The sequence below is a fragment of the Morone saxatilis genome, unplaced genomic scaffold, assembly GCF_004916995.1.
Source record: "Morone saxatilis isolate NCDOM2014 unplaced genomic scaffold, NCSU_SB_2.0 Contig5, whole genome shotgun sequence".
Taxonomy (NCBI): Eukaryota; Metazoa; Chordata; class Actinopteri; family Moronidae; genus Morone; species Morone saxatilis.
Genome location: NW_023340095.1, coordinates 1,270,829 through 1,290,867, shown reverse-complemented (window position 1 = coordinate 1,290,867; position 20,039 = coordinate 1,270,829). Strand labels below are relative to the sequence as shown.

The window sequence follows — 20,039 nt, the reverse complement described above, 5'->3', positions numbered from 1 at the left end:
AAATGTTTTTAGTTTATATTGTTTGTATTCAAAGTTAAATTCAAATAAAGTTCATTGAAATGATCAACTTTACTTTAATATAAATGTAAAAGTAAGAAAGGGATGTGAACACAGAGCCCAGTAATAGAGTTAGTAATTAAGGATGAAGTGAACTTTCATGGTGTTGATTGTAGCGCTCCCTGTGGACAACAGCCGACATGTTTCTACAAGGAAATGAATAAAAACTATAAATTAATATCCAAACTTCTCCCTGATGTTACTTTGTGCAGCTCAGAGGTTTCAGTGTTAAACTGTTTGTCTCTGCTCTCTTCCTCCAGCTCATCACTTAGACCTGCAGTTCTCCACCAGTCCACCAGTCCACCAGATGGCCTCAGACCCTCCACAGAACCAGTCTACCTGTCCCCTGATCCCCATTAACCCTCCACAGAACCAGTCCACCTCCACCTGCTTCTGGCCTGAACCTGATCCAGAACCTGCAGACTTTCACTGGACCTGTTCTCACTTTTTCAACACCGGAACAAATAACAACTATTGTTATATTTAATAAAACAGCCGTTATTATTCTTATTTTATTTATTAAAGAATGAAAGGAGCAAAAACTGATCACTACCTGATTTCATCTTATAATAATAATAATTATAATTCTGAAATCAATATATTTCATTAAAAAAATTCTCAAAAAAAAGCTCATTTTATTTGTGTGAAATCTTTAATATCTTCAGCAGAAATTATCACATGAAAATAAAAACTCAATATATTGATGTATAAATATATAAATATGGGTGAAATTATAGGGAAATAAAACCAAAGTGGAGCAGGAAATAAATCCAACATGAGAGTGAAACAACATCAGATAATCAGATAATACAAAGATTCTGCTTCAAATAACGGTTTATCATGAATAATAATATATTAGTCGTCTAAGATTTATAACCAAACCCAACAATAAATTATTGTTTAATAATATTTTAAATATTATTATTAATAGTTATTATTGTCTGTAACTACTTCCTGTTAAATCAATATCTGATTCATCAACATTATTACAGAACAGAGATGTTTTTTAAACATAATTCACAACACAAATCTGAACATACAGTAATATTAATATTCATTTTTAACCAGAATCAGTCGAGTACAAAAGGTTTTTAAAAAGCTTTTCTTTGGTTTCAGCGATATATTCTCCTTTAATATCTTATTATAGCTTATTAATTATTTACATTTATAAAAACGTATTATATTTCTTCCAGTTTCCAACTTTAAATAATTCTTGAAAGTAAAACAATGAAAATGATTCAGTCACTCAAAATAAAGTGTACTCTTATTTTGAAAACACACCCCTCTAATGACACATTCACACCAGCGTTTAAAATCCCTTCAGAATAAAATCAGTTAAGTGGGATCGCAGCGATTGTTACAGGATAATCAGAAAAGTAACTTCTTATAGTTTAACTTTGACTCATAAATTCACCTGTTGATCACATAAGAGTCCAAACTGCAGGAAGCTAATGTAGCTTACTAACATGTTACTGTAAGACTTTTATCCAAAAGTTCTTGTTCAGGGAGGGAAAATTTATATTTTCTGTTTTTTTCCTCAGATGTCGTGCAGCTTCTTTGCTTCAACTCTCAGAGATTTACTAAGTTTACTGATTGACTTGTAGCTGTTAGCTAACTGACTGGGAAAATTTGGCGGTTTGACGTTAAACACCGACACTGCCCCGATGCTCTGAGCTCCCAGTCGGGGCAGAGTCACCTAATAGGACAGATAGGTTAGCTGCACTGCTAACCAGCTAACAGCTGCTACCTGCTAACAAAACATTTAAACCTTTTTTGATGGAGGCATTTTAGATTTTGTTTGTTTCACTCTAATGTGTTCATCCTTTGGATTTTGTTTGTTTCTTTTCCCGTGTCTGATAATCAATGAATAAAATCAATGAATAAATCAGCTGAAGCCTTTATATCGATCTGTGGTCTTTCCACAGCCACCAGACTGACTTTGGATCCACACAATAACACAAACTGACTGATGGAGGTAAGTTCACTGTTGGTATCAGTGGAGTCTGGTGGCTGTGCAGAGAGCGATATAACAGGAAGGATTCAGTTGAGAGCTCCTCAGTAACGTCAGAATGAACACGTCCGTCTTAATTTCACAACAAGACATTTCCAACTGAAGAGTTCCTGTATATCGTTTCATAAAGTAAATAATTTTTCCGTTGAGTGTTGTTATTGCAGCCGGTGACCTTTTCCTGCTGCGGTGGGTGATTCTGCATCGTTTCACTGCAGGGCTGAAAGTGAGACCCACTCCACCCCGACGCTCAGTGTCTGCTTCCTGCTCAGGTTTTTGGACCTTTGTGTTGATGTTTGTGATGACGTGAGAAACCTTCCAGCCCGGCAACGGCTGACTCTCGATGATTCTTCTGCTGAAAACAAGAAACTTAACATATACCCATGACTACAAACCAAAACCTTTAGAAGGTTGTAATGATTGTAAACCTGAAGGGAAGTACCGGCACACCTTCGTACATGATGATACCACCCAGCCCTGAAGAGTCCTTTGCTCTAAAATATTTTCTTTCCATATCAGCAGAGCTTAATATGACTTTTTATAAACAGTTTAAGAAAGGTGCTAGTGAATGCAGCTCACTCAGGACTCCACAGGTTGAAGGTGTGAGGATTTAACTTTAACTCTGAAGTCTTCAGTCAGTTGTGAAGGAAACATTGAAATAAACGATGTCAGGATGTAAAACTAAAACTTGCAGTTTGAAGACGTCACTGAGCCGGATGACGGCCCAGTTTTTAAGGTTTAAAAACTTCTTGCCGAGTGTTTCAAGCTCGAGCTGTCGGACGGAGTCTGATTCAGTAGGTCCTGAGTTTGAAGACCTTGCTGAGCCTGGAAGTGGCGCTGGAGTAGATGAGGAAGGATCCTTCGTCAGTGCTGAAGTGTTCCCAGTCTCTGCAGCCTGACGTTAGCAGACTATGGACCTGAACAAAGCCCTCAGAACCCTGCCACCTGAAAACACATATAGAGATACAGAGTTCAAATACACAATCAAATCCTACAGACTCCAACAGATTTTGATAGACATCGTCAGACTCCAATGGACTCTGACAGACTCTAACGGACTCCGACAGACTCTTATGGACTCCAACTGACTCTAACAGACTCCAACGGACTCTAACGGACTCCAACAGACTCTAACGGACTCCAACTGACTCTAGCGGACTCCAACGGATGCTAACAGACTCCAATGAACTCTAACGGACTCCAACTGACTCTAATGGACTCCAACAGACTCTAACGGACTCCAACTGACTCTAACGGACTCCAACGGACTTATGGACTCCAACTGACTCTAACATACTCTAACGGACTCCAACGGATGCTAACAGACTCTAACGGACTCTAACTGACTCTAACGGACACTGACGGACTCTAACGGACATCCCTCTAACCTCGAACAGGAAGTACAAACCTGAAGACCACACTGTTCAGGGAATATGAGCTGCCATCGTGAGAGTTGGCCACCACCAAGAACTTCTCCTCTCCGATGGTGAAGAACTCCCAGTCCACAGCACTGAACAAAAACAACAACAACATATTAACCACAGCATCGCTGAATTGTTTAAGGTGTACCTGTACCTCGGTGCAGTGGGTGGCTCGCTCACCTGTGTGTGAGGATGTCCTGAAAGTGGATGAAGGTCTGTGTGAGCGTGTTGAGTTCGTACACGGTGGAGTTGATGCTGTAGAGACTCGGACCGCGGTCTGAAAACTTCTGACTGTTGGCGACGGCGAGAAAGAACCTGCCGTCGATCTGAAATGCCTCCCAGTCCGTCGCTCCCACCGTCTGCATAGAGGATAAATCCATAAAGTTTCTGTTACATTTACAGCACCAACAGGGATTTATTATTATTTTTAGTCACAAAATAATACAATAAATATGATTTTGAAAAGGATTAATTATATTTCAGTGTAGATTTAGAGCGTGAGGACCAAACAAAATCCTTTTTGTCAGTGTATTAGGTTTTTATGACGGTTTTACATGATGTATCTTCAAATTAGAACAAAGTTAAGAATAATAACTCTAAGAAACTCTGACAGATGTAAATGAAGCTTACATTGGACTTTTGGACTTTCTTCTTTCAGTTTAAACAACTTTTAGATGCTTCCAGGTTTATTATATATATATTGTACACAGTTAGTTTGTGGTTCTGGATGTAATGACTCTTTCAGCCTCCAGGGGACACCAGCAGGGTTTGTATTCCTGGCGTCCAGCTTTGAGCGAGGCTGAGATCTATTTGTGGATCCATTACAGGAGTAAACAGAGTTTAATGGCTGTGATTCTGTCAGAAGTTGAATTAAAGGTTCAGGAGGTTTTTTGTGGTTTTAAAATCCAATAAAAGTCTTCAGATGATCCGCCCTGACGGACGAGTCCAAACAGTCTGCTGCTGGAAACCCCCTCACACACTCTCACACACGCACTCACTCACACACACACGCACTCACTCAACAAACCCACTCACTTCATCCCCAACAACACACACAGCCTCATTAATTACACTCCTCTGGTGTCCTGAGCTTTAATTGGAGGTTTTGAGTGATGAACTGAGCAGAAACAGATTTTCATAAATGTGACTTTGATGTAAGCGTCTGTCATCATGTTTGATTCCTGCAGGACGTCCGCCTGCAGATTGATTACAGAGACGATGGAGAGGCAGCAAACAGCTCAGTCTTTCTTATTGAGCACTAATTAATCTCCTGAACTCCACTGAGGCAGACTGTGTGAAACCTGATCAGATCTGGAGTCTAGGCCACTACATCCATTAAGACTGAACCGACCTGGTTTCATCTGTTTCAATCAGTTTCTCATCTCATTGGTTAGTTTAGCCGACAGCTGATTGTATTTACCTGCTTAAGGTTCACTAACTTTGCTCCTACAAAAGTTGAATAAAGTATTTTCACTCAAAAACAAACATAGTAGATAGCCACACTGGTATCTCATATAGAAAATACTGGTTCTGATTAAATAAAGAAATAATGGACATATGGTAAAAATAGAAAACTCCAAGCAGAGCTGTACGTGCCTCCATATGAGGACTTTCTCACTGTTTCTCACTGAACTGGAGGTTTTCTGATATTTGAAATGTTCTCCTGACTGAAACTATAAAAAAGTGTCTTTTAATCCAGGCTGACTCATCAGTTCAGATCCATGAACTTCAGTCTCTGTCAGCGGTGATTCAGCAGGTTATTTTTATCTGTGTGTGATTTGTGGTTGGATGTCGTCACGCTGCATCTGATTCACTGTGATTACCGAGATAATCGTCCTCATCACGTCTGGCTGCTGTCACACATCAGACAGGAGAACAGGCTCTTTATCTCTGTGTACAGTCTGAGCTGTAGAGGAGATACACAGTGTTTCCTGAAGGTGGCGCTAGAGGAGAGAGTTCATCCTCTGGAGAGCAGGAAGGAGATTTCACGGACAAATGGAAAATTTAATTTAATTTACACTCTAAAAGAAATTAGTCAAACACTCTGTTAGCTAGCTGCTATATCCTGTTTATCCACAGGGGAGTTTGTTCCATTATCTTCCATTATTAGAAAGTTGTTGTCCATATGTTGTCCAGATTGATTGATTGTTAAGAGTCTGATGATGCTATTAGACGAAGAGAGCGATCACTCTCTTTGATTGATGGTTATTGATAGCCTGATACATGAGGCCTTTAGAGGTTTTATTGGAGCTGGTTTCCACCGCTGGCGGATACCCCTATGTGAGTTTTGGTTTGTACTATAACTCTCATACATCCAGCTGGAAACATATACCTGTATGTCCTGTAGAAGAAAACTGCATATCACTTTTCTTTGTTATAATAGACGGTCGCTGGCAGCCCTGATCTCTAAATATCGCTGAAAACCCCCCAAAATGACCCACTAACACTTCAACGAGCTGGTCAGATGGAACCAGATCCTGCTGAGATACAAAGACAGCGGACACTGACCGGGATGCTCTGGAAGGTCTGGAAGCAGCCGTTCAACCAGACATAGACAGTGGAGCTGATGGTGGTCGTCTGACCATCGAAGGTGTTGGCAACAACCAGGAAATGATATGGTCCGATGGAGAAGAACTCCCAGTCATATGCTCCGGACGTGGACAGAGTCTGGTTCACCTCAAACAGCTAGAGGGACAGGTGACAGAGGACACAGTGAGGACAGGATACAGGACAACATGAGACAAAGGAAAAGACTGAAGAGAGAGGATGGGTTAGACGACGATGGGACAGGATGTAAAAAGACCAGAGAGGAAGAGGAAGAGGAAGGATATGACATGAGAGGAGGAGGACATCACAGGACCGAAAGAGACAGCAGAGGATGAATCAGAGAAAGAATGGGAAAGAAAAATGAGAGGACGGGAGGAGACAGGATATGACAGATGGGACATGGTGAGACAGAATGGTAAAGATTAGGACAGAATAGGATGGAAAGGGACAGAAGAGCAGAAGACAGAATGTTAGAGGATAGTGAGTTGGACATTTGTCCTCTGCAGTGTTACCTTTGTGTTTGGGTTCCACCTGTAGATCACACTGTGGATGTTGTGGTTGGAGTCTGAGGACACACAACGACATTAATCATGTCCACATCACTGTACAGTGTTTTTATTCCAATATTATTTAAATTATTTAAAAAATATTTTAAAAAATGAAACAGAAAACAGTGCAGTTGAGCGAGAGTATCTATATATATATATGAACTTTGATAAAAAAACATGTTCTGTAAATAGCGTAATGTTAGCTCTCTGTCTCGTAGTGTAACGTTAGCTCTCTGAGCAGAGGGAACTAGAAATATCTCCAGTTGCCAAGTCGTATCTAAGGTTTGTCCTATTATCTGGAGCAGTGAACAACGTTTCCATTGCACCATGGAAACAGAGTTATGGCTTGTATAAAAAACTTGAAAAAAGCTTTTCAATGTATAATTATGATATGATTTTTTGCCCTGGCAGGTGACCCTGGTATAAGCTGGATAATGGCCTTTGAGGTGTCCTTTAAGTGTGTGTGTGTGTGTGTGTGTGTGATCTAACCACAGTACACCTGCATCAGCTTTCTTTCTTTCTTTACATCTTTTTCTTTCAGATGGTCAGATCATAAACAATCTTTCCTTCTTTTCAGCTCAGATCAATGAGTGTGTTTTATCTCCACACACGCAGCAGGTGGAAGTGTGTTTGATGTTAATGGTTCAATAAAACTCAGTTATTTCACTGAGGACAGAACAGACGGACAAACAGACGAGGAGATAAAATGTAGTCAGGAAGCAACTCAAACAGTTTCAGTCTCTAAACACACAAAATAAACTCACCACAGAGACGTTTATCAGCGTTTCTGGAACTTTAATCTTCGTTTAACTGGAGGAAGTTTTGGTACATTTAACCACTGATTTGTTGAGAGCACTTACTCTCCTGGTGGTATCATTATATAAGTCGGTGTCGTCTGCATAAAGGTAGATATTTTGTTGTAGTGGACCGAGAACGGAGCCTAGAGGAACTCCGTCAACCACGTCTTCAAAGTGTAGTGTGAACTTTAATCTGGACTCTACACAGAGTATTTTATTTTGTGATTGGGTTAGTGCTGGGCATCGTTAACAATCTCCTGCTGTCTTGTAGCTAATCGTTTGTAGTCTGCAGCAAAGTTCAAAGAAAAGGAAAAGGGCAATTTCACAGACATTGAGAGCTATAGAGCGAACACAAGAACAGAAACATAAAAACAAATAAAAAGAAGCAGTCGACTTAGAGAGAAATAATCATAATTATTGTTCAGGCTCGGATAGCCTTCTTTCATTAAATGATGTACTGAAAAAGACTTCTGAGCGAGACAAAGTAATGTCTTTGAGAAAATGACGTAAGCTTTACATCCGGTCTTACTGAGAAGCTGGTAAATTGCTTCTTAACTGAGTTATCTGGGTAACTAAAATAAAAACCAGGTGTGACAAAGCAGCAGCGTCAGTATTTGACAACCTGGGATGAGTACGTGTTGTATAATAAATACATTTAAAACATGTGACTCTCTGTCAGCTTTACCTCGTCTGTGATTGGCCACCACCAGGAAGCTGTGGTTGTGGATTTGAAAGGCCTCCCAGTCCAGAGCGGAGTGAGTCTCCAGTGTCTGGTGACGGAGGAAACGCCGCTGCCGCTGATTCCACCGGTAGATGACCGACAGCTCAGGCTCTGCCTCCTTGGAGTTCGCCACCACCAGGAAAATCTGATGGAGAAAAAAATACAATTATTTATCATCTTTAACACATCGCAATACGGATAAAATCCATAGACCAGACACTACATGGTCAAAACAAAGGACACATGATCTGAATACTCCTTCCAGCACTGTAACCGTCCTTCCTCTCTACACTCTGAATACCTGCAGAGCTTTATGTTAACACCTGTCCGTGTGTGTCGGCACATATGAACCACATTCACTGTACAGAAAGAGTTCAAACAGCTGCTCACTAACAACCTCAACTATTTTTGTTCTGGCTTCTGTTTGACCTTTCAAAGACACTCCTCTCACTGAGTGCACACACCGCTCCTATTCACAAAGTCAACCACAGGGCAGAGGTCACATGGGCAGAGGTTAAACACAGCCGACAGCTAGAGGAAGATTGCTGTTGACACTGTCGATTCAGTCCAGTCAGTACGTTTGTATTAAACTGATTGAAGGGAATGACACAGACCACAAACAAATATTAAAGCCTTATTGTAAATATGCTAACTCACCAGCATTAGCATTAGCAGAGATACCTGTTCTCTTACCTGTCTGGGTTTAGCTTCAGACAAGCCGATGAAACATCAGATAACATGAACAGTTTCTGTTAGCAAACATCTGGACACTTAGATGGTAGATTTCTGACATTAATTCTGCATTAATTCCTTCTGATAGCAACATAAAATAAAGCTTTTAGGATGTAAATTAGAGCGAAAGGTCAAACAGTAAATCGACATCTGAAGAACAAGCGTTTTACAGCAACATGGTATTATATTTTTAATCACTAGTTTCATGGTATGGTCCAGTTTTAAGCTAAAGCAGCTCTCACCTTGTCGTCAATGGTGAAGTGTTTCCAGGCTCGAGCCTCCTGAGTGCTGATGTTCTGGTACAGCTGGAATGACCCGTTCCTCCATTTATAGATACCCGAACCGGGTCGAGAGTCCCTGCGGGAGGAGACAGGATGGTTACCATGGAGACGCATGGTCAAAGGATCAGGTCCGGTTCTTACATGAGATCTGTTGTTGGTACCTGTTGGCTGCAGCCATGAAAAGGCCCTCAGACGGGATGGAGAAGACCTCGACGTCGAAGGTTTCTGAGCTGGTGTACAGATCCTGGTAGTCCTCTACGTAATCCAAACGCTCCTTATCTGCAGAGGACGCATGAGACAGTACAAGAGAGACAGAGAGAGATACGTCATTATCACAAACTGGTTTATAGCCAGTTACCTTGTCACATTCAAGGAATTTGCTTCGGTGCCTCGGTGCTTCGGGCGTTAACCTCGAGAGGCAGCTGGAATCACCAGATCACAACAGCTGGAGGCCAAATTACAGTGGAACCGGACCAATCTGCATCCTTTGAGGAAGTATAGATAGCCATGTGACTCTTTTTATTTAACTACAACTTTATATAAGTTATATATATAATAACTTTTCTCCTCCCAAAACATCTTGAATTCTGACTTCTCATAATATCAAGGTTTCCTGCTAAATTGTTAAATAAATCTTTATTCTTGTAACGTACTGACTTATAGAAATCTGACTTTTTTCATATATTACAACTTTATCATTCTCATAAAACTCACAATAAAGACCTTTCTCATGCAGCTGCTACTTTATTCTCATAAAATTACAACTTTTTTTATAAATATCGTGATTTTATTCTCTTCTACAGTGACCTTAATAAAACAACAGTTTTATGTTCTCCGATGTGTCTTCAGTGTCTCACTCACTCTGCAGCAGCGTCCTCCATGTGAATCCGTCACAGATGAACAGGCCTTTCCTCTGAGCGTTGAACCACAGCTGACCCTGTTCTGGTCCCGAACACGGAGGAGGATTTCCCAGAGTCACTCTGGCCTCGGCCTCTAAAACACAACAACAAAACCAGCAACATGTGTTCAGGAAGGCATGATAGCATGACCTGGAACCTGTTAGTTTCAGCTTCAGTCTGAACTTGTTAGCTCTAGCTTTAGTATGTTAGCATGATATCAAGACCAGATATTAGATATTAGCTTTATCTCTCTGCATTTGGTACAAAACTCCACAGCAAATCATTATCGACAATGTTGTGCCAACATCAGCTAGCAACCTTTAACCTTCAAATTGTATTACGGCTGTAAACGTGTAACTCATTCCTCAACTACAGACTATAATTGTTCTTTAACTAAAGCTTAAAAAATACAACCTCTTAAAAGGAAAGAAATAATCTGAGCTCTTTCTAAAAAGGTTGGACCCTGCTGTGATGAACGTTTCCCTCAGAGACGTAGTGGAGTCGATGTAGAAAGAAGCTCAGATGTGTAGAGTTTACAGCAGACAGGTCGCACTGTGTGGAGGCTGAGTGATGCTTCATTACCTGCAGAGGAAAGTCCCTTTTCTGTAGGAACAATCCCTCAGTGACAGAGCTGCAAACATTTATTACTTATGATTTCTTCCTCTGAATTTAAACAGTAACTGTATCTGACTGTGTGGTCGGGGGGAACTGACAGCTCACTGTTAATGAAGCGAGGGTAATGAAGGTTTTCGTCACTCCTTCAAACACACATCCTCATTACGAGCCGACAGACGGAGGATGACTCTCATATCATTACACGTCAGTCAACATCACCCGAAGGGGGAGGACAGCCGCGTGGTAACAGACAGAGCTAATCCAACCACTGATTTACCCCAAAGATACACAACTGTACTTCAACACTGAAACACTGAACTCAACACAGGCTGTCAAACTGGCACCACAATTAAAAGTGTGCAGAATTAGCTATTAGCAGCTCCTGTTAGCGATGACAGCTATCACTGGATTACTGTGAGACCACCTTCAAGATTAATTCAGTGAACATGAAAAACATATTTTCTGCTACATAAAATAATTTATCAGAACATTAAAATTTGCCTCTTTGAGACTTTAAAAATATTCTGTAAAAACTGATTTTAAATACTCGCAGCTTGTAAAAATATGTGACACGGTTTCCTTTCAGACTTCATTCATAAGAGGGTAAAGGGTTGAGAACCTCAAGTGAAATTCAGTTGACTTGTGTATGCAGTGCACTCAGCCAGAGGCAGGTACGTAAATCAAACACACCACAGACTGTTCACCTGATTCAGGTTTATATAAACTCTGAGTCACAAAGAGTCAGATATCCTGCTCACACAGTTCACCTCAACAATACTCAGGAAACCCTCGTCTGTGAGATACAAACAACAATGGGGAGGTTACGCTAACATCAACTAGCAAGCTAAACAGTTTAGAACAATTATTTCAGTTGTTGAAAACTGAGGGATGTTGAACTACAGACTTTAGCTGCTAACAGTTATTAGCTCAGGAGCTAAAGCTTACAAAATACAACATATTGCTAGCTACCAAATTAGTTGCCAAGTTAGCAGAACGCAATTTAACATTATGGGCACAATAAAAATGACTAGCTATACACCATGTAATATATCTTACATGATAGCATGGTTGGCAGTGACTTTGTGATTATTGTGGATTAATTAGTAAGATTGTTTCTGTGCTAATCTTCAAAGCTGTATGAAACAGTTTGGTGTTCTGGTGAAAGTAGACCACCACAGTGGAAACACTCGAGTTTGGGCTTTGATGGAGTTACGCTAGCAGTTTCCCCCTGCTTCCAGTCTTTGTGCTAAGCTAGGCTAACAACGTTCACCTGGAGACGTGATTTAATAAATGCTTCATCGAACACACCTGTACGATGTTGTTTTTAAAGCTGGTAGTGGATACCTGTCTAACACTGTTGTCATGGAAACACACATCAAACAGTAGGAGATCAAATCAATCAAACTGCTGGTTACACACAAACACACACACACAGTGAAACATAAAACCAACAGCTGTAATGGGCTGTCAATCACTCTCAAACACACACATAACACCAACACACACACCACCAACACACTCACACTCACCACACCACACACTCACACTCAACACACAGCCACACACACACTCACACACTCACAACACACTCCACAACTCACACACACTCACACACCACACACTCACACACACTTCACCACTCACACCTCACACCAGCTCACAAGGAAGGAGCTCTTCCCTGCTGTCAGTCATTTTAAAGCTCAGGTTACTGAATCTCTGATACCATCACAACCTCAACCACTAGCACTGAAAGGTTAAAGGTCAGCGTGCCCTGATGTGAATCTGATCCACTGGTTTGAATCCGTGTGGCCAAAAGTATTTGGACAGCTGAACATAATGTGACAGTGTAACGTGTCCTGATACCAAAATAAAACATTTTAATACGGAACTACTTCAGCTGTGAGCTCGAGTTTCCTGATGAACACTTTTATTCCCTGAGTTTTACCTCTCAGGTTCCACAGCGGCTGCTCCGACCCTGACTGGATCTGTAGACTGACTCCGGTCTCTGACTCTGCTGTTAGTTATTATTAGTTATTAGTATCTTTTATTAACGGATTTATTGATTCTGGATCCTCCTGCTGGTTCACTCACCATACGGGTAAACTGGTCTGTGGTGGTCCTGTTGGAGATGGAGGGACTTCAGGACCTGGGGGACGGACAGCTCGGCCAAGCTGGGGTCACGGGTCGGACACAGTCTGGGCGTGGCGTCTGAACCAGGAAGTAGAACCAGCTGACGCAGTAAACCCTGAGCACAGACAGAACAATCAGAACCACCTTAAAGCTTCTGGATGCTTCTGATCCTGATCCGGACTACAGACTCACAGAGAAGCGTCCCCTCGACCTCTTCCTGCTGCCGATGAAGAACCTGGACCCCCTGGTGCTCAGAGTGCTGGGGAAGGACTGGACCTGTTTACTGGGAGACGGGAAACCAGTTAATGCAACGGTCCGACCAAGGTGAACCAGACTGAACTGAACCAGGTTGCGATGGTCTGAACCGGACTGAAGGTGACTCACAGCTCCAGAGGGAGTCCGCAGTCGATGGTCAGGGTGGCGTGCGGTCCGGTGACGGCCAGTACCAGCGTGTGCCAGCGGTTATCATCCAGTCCAACGTCCTTAAAGCTCAGCCGGCTCCGCCCACCGACGCCGGGGGACGTGACCAGGAGGTGGAGGCGGTTCTCTGAGACACGTAACCCCAGCAACAGCAGATCAGATCCGTTCTCCACCACGGAGAAGATGTACTCGTTCCTCTGGAAACAGAGCGGGGAACAACAGGTCAGACCGGATCAGAACCAGACCAGGTTCTCTTCGGTCCTGCTGGCTCACCTTCTGTCTCAGTCTCGGGATCTTGAAGGTGGCGACCAATGAGAACTCAGCAGGGAAGAAGTCACAGTTGCTGAAGATTTGGGAGGCGGGGAAACTCAGCGCTGTTGCCACGGCGCCGGCCAATCGGAGCCCTCTGGACCCTCTGGACTGAACCATCTGCACCTGGTTGGACATTGATTGATTATTGGTTTATCTACCATCTTTTTCATCGTTCCCTCCTCCCTCCCTCCCTCCAGGTGTCCTACCTGTGTGGGCGGGGCTTGTCCTGGACTTGGCAAGGCTCTGGTCAGCAGGTCCAGAGGCAGCAGGTCTGAGGAGGAAACACACAGTCGCTCCATCGTGAGATTCATGGAGGAAGTAAAACTCATCAGATAATACAAAAGTTTAAAGCGCAAAATATTTATTTGTATTGTGAAAAAATATATAATACAGACAGTATTACAGAGGATTGTATGAAAAGTTTCTAAAAATATCAGGAAAACTCATTTCTGATCAATATTCAGGAAATAATCTGCTCAAAATTCATTCAAAACTCTTCACACAAACTTCCTGCAATCAGCAACACTGGAGCTTAAAGTATAAATGTAAAAGTACTGATTCTGCAGAATAATATATCCTTTATTATTGGATTATAATTACTGAAGATGGTAAACGTTGGTTTTTAAATGCTGTTTGCTGCTGGGTAGTTAGAGAATGAACAGATTAATTTGTGTAAAACTGTTAAAGTGTGTTTTTAATTAAATGTCTTCAGTAACAATGAATGATTTCACTGCAGCCTCTGAAAGCTGATAGTTACAGTGGAAGCAGTGAGTGGATGAGAATGAATGAGTGAGGCTGATAGAATCACTGCAGCTGTTTTATCTGAACGGGATGTTTTCTCTGACTGATTGATGAGTGTATGCTGCGGTCAGCTGGATATCAGTCTCAGATGTAAATGATCTGCTCTCAGATCAGCGATCACTAACAGATTAACTCTGCAGAGGTTATTTTTATCACATTATCACCTCAGGGGCCGTTTCATTCCTCTATCTGTGGTCTAAAAATAAAACTGAAGCTGTGTCGAGTTACAGGTTGCAGCTCTTGGCGGGTTCCTGTAATAATGGTGTCGTGTTTCCAGTGAGAGTAAACATCAGTAAACATCAGTAAACATCAGTGGTTTCCACACTGAAGGTTCATTTATGAAGGTAAATGTGAGAAGTTGGTGATTTAGTTCAGTTCAATTTTATTTGTATAGCAACCCAATTCATACAGAAGTTATCTCAGGACAAATTTTCAAATAGAGTCAGGTCTAGACCCGAACTCCCTTTTAACATTTACAGAGACCTCAAACAGTACCTTCACCATGTAGCAATGACTTAGGAGAACAGAGGCAAGGAAAAACTGTATCGTTGCTGTAACAGTGAAAACATAAACAGTATCCTATTTGTGTACATTTCTTGAGAATATCGGACATAAAGTCTTTAAAAATATGTTAATTTGTTCATTTTACACTGAACCTTTTGACCAGTTTGTAGAAACAGCAGCAGGAAGCTCAAACTTACTCAAACTTTAGGTGATAATTAAACCTCACTGTGTTTCTGCTTCCAGGATTCAGAGACAAACTGAGACCGAGGAAGAAGGTGACAGAGATGAAAGGAGAGACGCAGAGGGAGTTTAAATCTTTGACAGCAGCAGCTTGATGTTAGTTTTTATCTGGAATTCCCCTTTAAGCTGCTCCGACGCTCCGGCTGTGTGTTTTGTTGCTGCAACGGGATGAATGGAGGATGAATGGAGGATGAATGGAGGGAGGGGACGACATGCACAGAAACTGATCTCACATTTCAAAGACATAAAAAAACTACGGAGCACAAAGCAGCAGATAAACGTCTGAAACACATGAAACAGGCCGACCAGGTCAGAGAGAGCCGATCAATGTCAGAGCACCAATTAATACTAACTTAGCATGCTAATATCAGGGTTGACATATCTGACCTGACACTTGATAAATTCTGTTAAATAATGATTCAATCTGGTAGATTTTAAATTAAATTTCACTAAAAAACATTATGCTAATACCATTTGATAAAATGAATAAATAATTAGTTAATGAATTAGTTAATTAGTTAAACTGTATGAATACGACTAAAGATTTCTCTATACGCAGACAGAAATAAAACTGTTGGAGTTTGTGCTACATTGTGATGCTACAGTGACTTCCTGTTTACATAGCTGATTGCTCCTGATTGGACGGCGCTACAGATGTTTCCTAGCAACAGATTTACACATTATAAAGTCTTTACTAGCTTACATTTGTGAGGCTTTAATGTTTGATTTTAAACTAGTTAGTGAGAACTTACAGGAAGGAGTTGAGTTGATATTTAGCGATGTATTTATGAGCTACGTGCAGTGTTGTTTCTAAAACTGTTAAATAATCAACATTTAACTTTTATCTTGAAGCTAGCAGTTTCCATTTACTTCTAGTCCAAATGCTAAGCTAGGCTAATATGTACTGGACTGGATACTGAGAGTTTACCTGGTTTAGGGGATCTGTTTGAGTGCTAATAATCTGAGTTAGTTAACTTAGAGTTAGCTTGTTGGTCTAGATATTATATAGTTCATAATATTAATGTAAACCAGGAAAGACCACGAGGAGGTTTGAGTGGAAACACTGTTGATTTTGAGTGTTTACAGAGCTAGGCTAGCAGTTTCCCTCTGCTTCCAGTCTTTGTGCTAAGCTAGGCTAAAAGCATCCTGGACCTGTCTCTGTACGGGACACACAGGTGGAAGAGCGGGAACACAATAACAGACCGGTCTGTTTCTGGGGGAACCGGCGCCCTCGTACCTGTGCAGGGTCTCCAGCTCTGGCTTCGGGCTCTGGCGGCGAGCAGCACCCAGGTGATCAGCAGAGAGTGACACGCCAACATCACGCCTGCGTACCGCCAACGACGTGGGTTTGATTCCACCTCACCAGTCTGCTTCTTGACCTCTGTCGCTCGCCCTCATTTTCCGGCTTAAAGACGACCAGCGGCCAATCAGACTCTGATTCTCTTCTTCAGGGTTTATTCAAACGTCTGAGTTAAGAAAAGATTATCGATCAGAACTTAAACTTAAACTGACTCACACCTTTCAAATTCAAACCAATTAACATAAATACATCAGGACAATCTCTCAGACTGGTCTCTGATTCAACTCGAGGAGAAGTCAGAGGACTTAATTCCATCCAATAATAAAATCACCTTCAGCCTCTTTCATCAGCTCATTGCTCTTCTGGTTCTGAGGTTTTATCAAATCTGAAGAAGGAAAAAAGGTAAAAGTCAACACTGAACAAACAAAATCACTTCAAACTAAACAGATAAGGTCCAGAGTATCAGTCAGTAATATAATATAATATATTATAATATAATATTTATAGGTATGTTTTCATTACTGTTTAATCATTAATTTAATAATAATCATTGTGTGTTTGTTACTCAGAATGAGACGTTATTATCTACAGTGAGAGCAGGTTTTATGTAATGATCAGTTAGGGACACATTTTAAACTCAATGATCGGTTTAAGTTCAATGAAAAAAGACATTTATTATATAACATTATTATACAATGTATTGATTTCTAATTGCACCTGTAGATATTTCTATTCAATCCTTTACTGATAATAAAATGTTCCATCCCATTAATATTTCTCTACATCTGCTCCTGAGGCTGAGCTGTATTCAGCTGGTTGCCAAACCAAACTGCTCCTTTAAAAGTAATCAATAAAATCTTATTGATCCTAAATTAAACCAGTGTATTGATGCTAAATGTGGATCTGTTCTCTCCAACAGTATTGAGTTCTAGTTGAAGTCTGTTGAGTTAAAGAGCGACTGAATCCTGAAGATATGACTTTTATACCGTTTCTCTGGGCCAGTAATCCAGTGTTAATATATTTGTAATAATTTTATGCTTTTATTGTTAAAAGAAAAGCGATGAATTATAAGATCCATGTCTGGACGTCACAGTCGACCCTCCAGCTCACAGATCGTATAATGAAACAGTTCGTAGTGTCGCTGATGTCGAGGTTTGTGGTCATCGCCATCTTGGCGGTCCTGACTCTGCCAACGGTCAAAGAGGTGGAGCTTAATTATTAACAACTTGAAGTGTTTATATAATGTAAAGGGGTGAGTTGTATAAACGTACAGAGCAACAAGCTGTAAACTGTTTATTCTGCAGTTTAATATGGAGCCGGACTCACTGCTGGAGCCTCTGGTGGCCGTTAGAGGAACTGCAGCTTTTGGTGCTTCAGTGTTGGATTCATTAGATGGATGCAGATTAGTTTAATTGATTAATGGTTGAGAATTCTGACCAATCACAGCCGTCCCATCACAAAATGTTGAGCCAAACATCACCGAACTACTAACAGTTTTATTCTCACTGGAACAGTTTCCCTTTGATTTCTAATAATTTATACATATATATATTTGCATTTTTTCACTTTCTCCTGCAAAAAAGCTGCAGTGAAACATTTTAGGTCGAAACAATCCCAAAAAACCTTCAGGATCCTGGAAGACAATCACAGCCTCTTTTGGTCACAATTTTGATCTGAAGAACTTTCTCTGAAAAAATGTCAATCAATAAATTCCTAACCTGTTAATGTTGAAGCTTTTATGTGTCTTAATAAAGGTTTGTTAACGAGACTAAAACACAGACTCATCTACTCACTACTCTACCTTTAATTCTTTCTTTTGCCTAAAAACATGAATCACATTTCTTGTATAAAAGATGCTGTGAAATCCAGAAGGGACTGAAATTTACACAGAAACAATCTAAACCTCTTTCATCACAAAGTTTTATGTTAAAAATATTAAAAATCAAACCTGGGTCAGAGGTCAGAGGTCAGAGGTTAATCCAGCCGGCTCTGTTCTGATCCTGGATCAGTTCGTGGTTCCGAACATTCAGGACGGTCCAGCGAAGACCAAAGTTGTCTGATTATTTCTACGTCTTTGTTTCTTCACTGTGGACAAACTTTATTCTCCTAAGAACGTCCTCCCAGCTCTCCTTCCTTCATCCTCTCTTCATCCTCCTCTCTTCAGATCCTTTAAAAATAAAAGCTCTCGACCGTCCTCAGAAACATCCACCTGTTGCTTTTATTTCCTATTTCAAACTCAAATTATTCTCTCCATTTTCAACCTTTTTGTCTTAAAAATCAAAGAAAAGATACAGTTGTCCACCTGTCGTCCACCTTTCTTCCTTCAAACAGTTTTATTCCTTTTTAAATCTCTCTACAGGTTTCTGTTTCTCTCTCTTTATCTGACGGAGATCTTCAGAACTCTTCAGAGGGTTTGTGGTTTTCCTCCTTCCTGCAGCTCCGACGTCTGCAGCCAACTGCTGGAGGTTCAGGTTCAGGTGAGAGAAAGAGAGAGAGAGAGAGAGAGTTTACCTGCAGGTGAGACTGGCTCGCTCGCCCAGCATTTAAATATAAAAGACTGGGAGGAGCTGGAGAGAGAGAGAGACAGAGAGACAGAGAGAGAGACAGATGAACAATATAAAGTTTTACAATCACAAACATCATCGACTAAATATTTTATAGAAACAAACAAACAGGAAATGTGACTGTAGCACGTTTATAGGCTAACGTTAGCTTTTTACTTGTGGAGATCACTTTAAAAAACTATAAAAGATTATTAGTGAAGATTATTTTGCTGATTAAACTTTAGTTCAGCATCAGATTATTTTCTTCTCTTCTTTTATTTATTTTTATAAAGGAACCAGGACGATGCTAACGTTGTCACTGCAGCTCTTTACACTAAATAATAATAAAGTCCTGCATTTAAGTAAAGTGCTAAAAGTAAAAATATTCATTATATATTATACATTATATTTAATAGCAGCAATACAACCAGTTAGATCAGCCCCAAGAGGAGAGGAAGAGACACTAATAGTCTCTTCCTCTACTCTTGTACTTTGGTAAAAAGCTTAAAATAATCTATAAATATAGACTGTGTAGAAAAGAGCAACATGTTCTTATATTAAATCTATTAAAATAAGATTTAAACCCTTTAAATTAAGAACATATATTAATATCATACAGATGTTTGTAATCACACATCGTGTTACGGACGCAGAAGTTATTATTATTTAATTTTCATATAACGAGTCGACAAACCCTGAAATATTCTGTTCAGAAGACGAGAGGTGATATTTGTTTATGAATTTAGACGTTCAGTTATATTTAATTTGGTCTGTTGATTCAGTTTCTGATGACTTTTAATGTTTCGTGTCGGAGGAAAACGTTCTGATCTGAAGTCTGAGATGAAAAGAGATAGAAGAGAGAGATAAAGAGAAGAAGAAGGGACTGATCTCTGCTCTCCCTCAGGTGTGTTAACGATCAGTACAGAGGAATTCCCCAGGTGAACCAGAGCCCCGCCTCCTGTACCTGTCTGACCCGCCCTCCTCCTGTACACACACACACACACCTTTATACAGCTTGTGTAAATGTATTTCAAAACAAAAAACTTTGAGTTTGACTTAAAATTTAAAAAATTTAAGTGATGGCAGCGTCAGAAGAGAGAAAGTGTTTGATTGGACGCAGCATTAGTAAACGCCCCCGAGTGCAGGATGAGTCATCAAATACT

General features: G+C 40.6%; 1 protein-coding gene across 1 annotated transcript; it reads right to left on the bottom strand.

Annotated features, from left to right (window-relative positions):
* Window positions 1-884: 884 nt before the first annotated feature.
* On the bottom strand, window positions 885-16,352 carry LOC118339617 (thrombospondin-type laminin G domain and EAR repeat-containing protein-like). Its single transcript, XM_035677340.1, has 15 exons — window positions 16,271-16,352; window positions 13,695-13,759; window positions 13,450-13,611; window positions 13,141-13,373; window positions 12,949-13,039; window positions 12,718-12,871; window positions 9,974-10,105; window positions 9,274-9,391; window positions 9,074-9,188; window positions 8,064-8,244; window positions 6,546-6,598; window positions 5,995-6,171; window positions 3,667-3,845; window positions 3,474-3,575; window positions 885-3,010 (listed from the first exon to the last, which is right to left on the bottom strand). Exons 1-15 carry the CDS (start codon window positions 16,350-16,352, stop codon window positions 2,857-2,859), a joined length of 1,998 nt encoding a protein of 665 aa, XP_035533233.1. The 3' UTR covers window positions 885-2,856.
* Window positions 16,353-20,039: the final 3,687 nt, after the last annotated feature.